General features: G+C 25.5%; 1 protein-coding gene across 1 annotated transcript; it reads right to left on the reverse strand.

Moving 5' to 3' along the window:
* Nucleotides 1–4,118: 4,118 nt before the first annotated feature.
* LOC132935124 (mitochondrial inner membrane protease subunit 2) lies at nt 4,119–6,691 on the reverse strand. Its single transcript, XM_061001583.1, has 3 exons — nt 6,568–6,691; nt 5,959–6,457; nt 4,119–4,843 (listed from the first exon to the last, which is right to left on the reverse strand). The coding sequence occupies exon 2, from the start codon at nt 6,431–6,433 to the stop codon at nt 5,960–5,962; it is 474 nt and encodes a 157-aa protein (XP_060857566.1). The 5' UTR covers nt 6,434–6,457; nt 6,568–6,691; the 3' UTR covers nt 4,119–4,843; nt 5,959.
* Nucleotides 6,692–7,456: the final 765 nt, after the last annotated feature.

The raw sequence follows: 7,456 nt of genomic DNA on the forward strand, positions 1-7,456 counted from the left end.
TAAACATTAGCTACTATATTACCTACATTATTACTATATAATTTTAAAGTTCGAGTGCATTCTTAACTATTAACTATGTGTATTTTATGTGATTTTATTGTATTAATTACATATTTTTAGTTTTATGACAATGTACATTACTATACAATACATCAAAATTAATTTATCTACAAACCTGTATATTATTATTTATTTTCCGAAATAGTAGTTTTGGTGGAATAATCACAATTGCCCAACGGTATAAAACTATGTATTAAACAGACCACATTTTGGGTCGATTCACTCAAACATGACTTGTGCCGCCCGTCTATAAATCCGTTTATCACAATAGACTGTATAGTATTATGCATTGTTAAAAAAAAATCTAATAAGTAACAGTAAATTACAATATAGATATATTATTACATATTTACATTGTTGAATTGTTCCAATATTAGATAGGTATATATGCGATTGAAAATAATGGCTACAGCTCACCACTAAGGATGAGAATAGAGCCTGCACATTCCTAAAGCTGACCAGGGACGGCCTGGCCAACCAGGATACCAGAAAGTTCCCGGTGGCCTAACGTATTGGGACTTGCCTTGGGCTGGTAGATGCATGAAATTATTTTTTTAAATAATTAGTATTTATATATATATATTCTAGTCGCATTATTCTTATTTTAGATTCTGAGCAGAGCGAGGAAGCTAGTGGTTTTATAATTGTTTTTTTTTTTATACAAAATGTCAACTAGAAGGAGTTCTTCGATTTCAACACATAGAATCTTATCTATTAGCAAATTGGATCAAGATGGTACTTAAGAGAGGTTATTTTTCGATTTTCTCAATAAATATTTAATGCCACGGGATAAACCACTGACAAATTACGAAAAACCGCTAAAAACAGGATTTTAATTTCTAACGATTTGTTTATCACCATAAAAACAAATAAAAAATAAAAATAAATAAATAATAAAAACAATTTTAGTTATTTTGTTGTAATTTATAATATTAATTCAACTTCAGGCTATAATAAATAATAACAATATAAAATATCCAGACTGAAAAACTGTCTCCGCTCAGAATTGTTTTTCGTATACAATGATATTATATCATTGAATATTCAAATTTAATACAATCCACTATAGTACACTATTTCGATTTAGCGTTGCAATTTCAGTGACTTGTCATTGTTCAATTTACATTGACACTGCTGTAGGTAAGTGCTATTTAAATATTTTTTTCTTACCTACCTATTTAAACAGGAAAATAATACATAGGTAATCAAAATATATTATAGTTTACATACACATCTAGATAACTACTGTAAATTAACATATAATTTATCAATAAAATTTATTTGTTCCTAATAAATCGGTGGACCAGACTAAATTTTGGTAAATTAATTATAAGATTTAATTGATCAAACCCAGTTTAACGAGGTTTGGGCTGGTAGAAGTTCTTCTAAAGTTCTGTAGGACGGTACTTACCAATTCTACACTGAGCAGAAGTCTGAACGGTGACTTATATTTCATGCTTAATATTTTAATCCATAAAGATAACATTTTCTAATTTTTTATTAGTAGTATGAAGTATATTTATGTGTTTATGACACTTGTGAGATTATAATTTTGATATATTTTCTAGATTTTTTACAGTATAATATTTAAACTACTAGAGTGCATTTAGTGCGAGTGGCACAGCGCAGCGATACGTTGCAAACTCAATTTTACAATATTTATAATATTATATGTTATAAATTATAATTTATATTACTAGGTATAAGTATTAGGTACAATATATGCGTGGCTGTGTGTCTTAATTTCTTAAACACAAAAATAAAAATAATATTTGGACGAACAAAATTCTTAAATACAATTGTAAGTTATTGACATCATTATGTAAATAATTAGACAAATTTTACAATAATATGCAAAATTGGTGGCCATTTATCAACACTCATTGAAACACTCAGTTAAACATAATATTATAATCATTTTTTATTATTTCATACTTCATAGTATAAATTACTAAAATGTTTACTATTATTTTTAATTATTTTTTAGATTCTTAGCGAAGCGATGAATGTATTGATTTTACAATGATGTGTTTTTTTTTTATTTTTGTGTCTGTCATCACCTTTTAGGACAGTAAAAGTGCTTGGATTTTCTTCAATAGTAACTTTTCTGATAGGAAAGTGAATCTAGTTGGTACTTTGGGGGGTCAAAAGTAAAAATTTCCCAGTAGTTTTCACAAGCGACGTGAAAAACAAAAGAAAAATTAAGGAAAAACGGGAATTTTTACGCAAAATCTGTTTTCGAGAAAATCGATTTTGGTTTTTGGTGTAACTCTAAAACAAATGACCGTAGGGACATGAAATTTTGACTGAATGTTTATATTAGCATTTTCTATACATCATAACATTTTCCAAATATTTTGACTTATTTTGAGCTGTTTACGGACATTGTCAATTTCCATTTTTTTTTCTATAAATATCAATAAAATGTTATCTGTTAAGTAAAAAATCTTGAAAATTTAATAGAAGGCTCTTAGGTTATTGTTTCAAAGGCAGATGAAAAAAATTAAAAATCCTTAGTCACAGTTTTTATTTATAAGCATTTAAAGTTTAAATGTTGAAAAATACGGAAAAATCACAAAAATTAGCAAATTATTTTGAGTTGAGAATTCATAAAAATGTTTCTTTTTAAATCTAAGATTTAATATAATGTAATATAAGATTACTCATAAGTTTGTCTACCTTGATCTAAAAAAAAAAATTTAATATAAGGCTCCTGATATATCGTTCTAATAGCAGTTGAAAAATATTATAAATACATAGGCACAATTTATTTTTTAAGCATTTAAAGTTCAAATTTTGACAACATTTTATAATTTATTAATTATTTTGTAGTTAAAAATGTATAAAATGTTTAACTTTTATGGCTAATGATTGAAAATTTAAAACAAGGCTCCACGTAAATAGGTTACAAATAAATTACTTTATTCACATTAATATCATCAAATATACTTGGTAATATCATAGGCTGACTGACCGTTTTCGCTCAGAATCGTTTTTCTTATACTATGATATTATATCATTGAATTAAAATTTAACACCATCCATTACAGTGACCCACTTGTAACTTACTGTACAGCAGAACGACATCCACTTACCCACCTTTTTTTTTTTTTGGTAATAAACTTTTAAACTTAAAATTTGAAAAAAACTATTTAATTGATGTGATGATTTTTAAGATAACTTAAATTTTTTTTTTAAGTACCAACTATAGTTTTTTTAGCTTCAAGGGGTTAACTGTAGGTAGAAATAACCATGGATTCATGGTATAAAAATTTTAAATTAGTCTATACTTTGAAAATGTCATTGAGCATAGGAAATAATCATATTATATTAAAACTGTAATATAATTATGTTATATTTTTATGGGTAAGTAATTTAAAAATTTCAGGGCCTATGAATTTTTTTTTCTGAATTACAATAAATTGTTAGAAAAAAATTGTTATTTTTAGTTAAAATATCCAATTTTTTCAACATTTGAACTTGAAATTTGTACTAAACAAATTATGCTTATGTATTAATAAAGAGTGTTGCCATAAGAACTTATGAGGAACCCTCAATTATATTTTCAAACCTCTGCTATAAAAATGGAAAGTTGTACAAACTTTTAAGTTTTAACTATAAAATAATTTGCTTAATTTTTTACTTTTGATGAATTTTGTGGCAAGATATATGCATTTTTAAATTGTAATATTTTACAAACTCTTAAGTCATAAATACCCATGACATGCATAAAAATTTAAATATCATAAAAAAAATTCATTGATAATGTTCTTAACGTCAAGAAAAATTCAAAGATAATGTTTTTAACGTCATAGTTTTACATTAGATAAATTCAATCTAATACTTAAGCTAATATTAGAAGGCTGAATACAAATTTGCTATGTTGCGCGTGGACCAGAGAGAGAAAACAGACAGTGCCTCAACATTCTTACAACCAAACCATTATTCCAACATCTACAACATATTTGATCTAAATTATAAAATACAAAATACTTCAATTTATTCTTTACTAAAAAATGTTTAGTTTAATGATAACAGTATTATGGTATAATAATATAATGAGTTATAATCAACAAATTTAAGGGGTAACCAGGACTTTTATGCACAAATGAATATAAATAAAAAATTATGGTAACTTAATTATTTAAATATTTAAGCTCAGACTTCATAAATAAACAATAATTAAACAATTTTTTTTAACATTGTGAATTTCTCATATGTTCTCTATTTCTATTTATAATAAAATTGTATATATTCTTTATAATCACAACAGTATTCTTCAAAATACAATTCAAAGTTGTAAACTTGTAACTAATATAATAATACAGTTTAATTTTACTAAATAAATAACATAAAAAAATGAATAATGTATCTATAATTTTAATATGAAGACATAAATTTCAATTAATTCTAAAAGTATCAAATATTTTATATATCAAACTACCATAACCCTGTTTGTTTATATAGATATAATATAATGCTTAGAGTTTTTTAACCACAAAATTATTTGTAGCGAGCTTAAACACAAATAATATTATATTATAAATATATATAGGTATATATGAAAAGTACCATTGTTTAAAATATTAGCAATATTTTGTGATTACAACCTTACAAAACCATAAAATTAATATTATATTATTTATATTAAATAGATACATCTATTTAAACTTGAAATATTATGCTATCTTCTTCAAGCCATAATTTGTGGTCAAATATACTGGATGCTAATTATCCTTTTCAACTCGAATTGATAAGTAACGATGTCTTGAATTTGTTAACTCTGAATCATAATAAATACAACTATATAAAATATGGTTTAAACGTAATATTCTAAAATATTAAACATATGTACAAGTTTTTATAAATATTTGTTAATTGTTTTTAGTTTTATTTAATTAAAAAAAAAAAATATTTTTTTTAAATTTAAACACCAAACTGTTCTGCACGACAATTGATATAATATACAAATTAAAACATAATCTAAAAACATTTATGTACCTAGTTTGAAAAAGACTTAAAACAAAGTTCAAAATTTAATTTCGTTTTAATAAATAAATTATAGAAGAAAAAAGAAAGTTGAAATTCCATATTATGGCTCAACCGCTTAACTAATGTATAGTTATAGGAGATGGTAGAATTGCGCTCGTTGTAGAACCTAGAACGGTCAAATTGCACTCTATACAGAAAAAAATATTAGTTAAATTGCGCATGGTTTGAATTAAAAGACCCAATCAACATTTTTAAATGCCCATGGATTAATGGTTTTCGTTAAAAAAATTTAACATTAATTAGTTAAAAATAATTTGATATAAGTATTATAATATATATTATTATATTTAATATTAAATACAAAATATTTTATATTGATAATGTTTAACAACCTTTCAAATATAATATTGTGTTTTTAGTAAGTACGTCTCTAATAATTGTCATGAAATTTATAAAAACTTTGGCAAGCTTTAATATTTTTAAGTTTTAAGAAACATTTGGAATGAGTACAATGTAAACTTTGCTCGGGTGCAATTTGACTAAAATAAGTGCTATTTGACCTTATCTTTAAAATAGTCTTTGGGACTTTTAATCAAAATATAGAATTTCAGTATTGAATGGCTTATAAATATTAAAGAAGACTATGAAGGCAATACAAAAGGGTCAAAATTGAGTTATAATAAAATTTGTTTAATATACCTACTTAAAAATAATTTTGAAATTTAATAAAAATATTTATTATCAAAGGCTAAAATAACTAAATGTTTCTATCGAAGATACTAAATTAGTTATTAATGTATAATGTATTACCAATGACTTTAAAATAATATAAATATATCAACAATTAGATAAATGAGTAACTACTTTTTTTACAAGGAATCATCTAAAGATAAAATGTTATATTACCTTATTTATGAACTTGAGATTGGAGTAGTTGCCATCTACTAGGAGGCCAGATTATAACTGAAACCTTAGCAACAACAAGTCCTTTAGAAATAGGTCCAAAACTAGTAGAATCATATGTGTGGCCTTTGTGATCACCTTCAATCCAATAATATCCTCTAGGAATAAAATTTTGTATCCTTGAAGTATTATTCTTCTTTTTTGATAGTACAACGTCACCTTCAACACCGATTACACGCTTAATAATTGTTTCGTTTGGATTTCTAGGTGATATGGCTACAATAATATCACCGCGCTTAATAGAATCAAATCGCACTGGAATATACGATAGGAACACAAAGTCCACTGTGGTATTTGGATTGAATGTTGGTTGCATAGAAATTCCATCAACTCTGGCCACAGAACCAAACGTGTCAATTACTGTGCGTCCAATAGCCACGCCAAATAAAAGATTTTTTACTCGACACCAAACTCCCATTTGAATTAAAGCGATTGACTGAGTCTGAAATAGTGAACAATATTTAATATAGACAGGTACTTAACAGTAAACAGTTAATAAAATCAAAAACCAAAATCAAGTCAAAATTGCAGATTAATAAATTATATACTTACACAAACCGGCAGGCGGCAATCGACGAATCAGAGACGGGTCATTTTCATTAATCCACAATCAGAACTTCGAAATAATTTTTCCTTTTGACCGGTGACCAGTGCTTTTAGAAATTCGTGATTATTATTTATTATTATCCGTATGATCGAGATAAAGAATCATGTGTTTCCTTATCAAAATTGATAAACAGAAATCACAGATATCAGCACTATCACTAGAAGTTATTTAAGATATTGACATATAATTGTAGCTTTTGCCAAATACTCAGAATACTCTATATACAGTATTTGCTTTTGCTTTTTCTACGTACCTACCTATAAATATTTACTATTTTACTATTTAGTTTAAAAAAATATATTATACCTAGTCCTATAAGTTATAATAGGCATAACTGCACATGTGTCAAATATAATTTAATTATATACGTTGCATTGCAGCTGGATGTACTCGATGATAGTAATTTAGGTAGGTATTTTTGTTCTGTGGTATTATGGACCTAAAGTTCTTTTTACCAACCCTGAGTGGATTTAAAAACACATAAAATACATTTAATTGTGTAACAATTTTGTCAGTACTTCCCTATAGACATATACTAGCTGAAACTCGTAAGATTTTTAAATCAGTTTTAGACAAAATGTGTGTTTACTAACTATAATGTAGCTTTACTCACAAAAGTAAAATGTGTACTATGTACATAGGTGATAGACACCTAAGAACTTAATTCAAATTAATGAACTTTGGGCCTTAATGCATAAAACAAAACATCTTATAATTAACCCACTATTATAACTATTTTAAGTTATGATGTATACAATTTTAATGACTGTTACAATCCATAACTAAATCAAAGATTTTCAATGAAGTTTAATTTTATATTATAGTCAGTATAGT

This window comes from Metopolophium dirhodum, chromosome 1, assembly GCF_019925205.1.
Source record: "Metopolophium dirhodum isolate CAU chromosome 1, ASM1992520v1, whole genome shotgun sequence".
Classification (NCBI taxonomy): Eukaryota; Metazoa; Arthropoda; class Insecta; order Hemiptera; family Aphididae; genus Metopolophium; species Metopolophium dirhodum.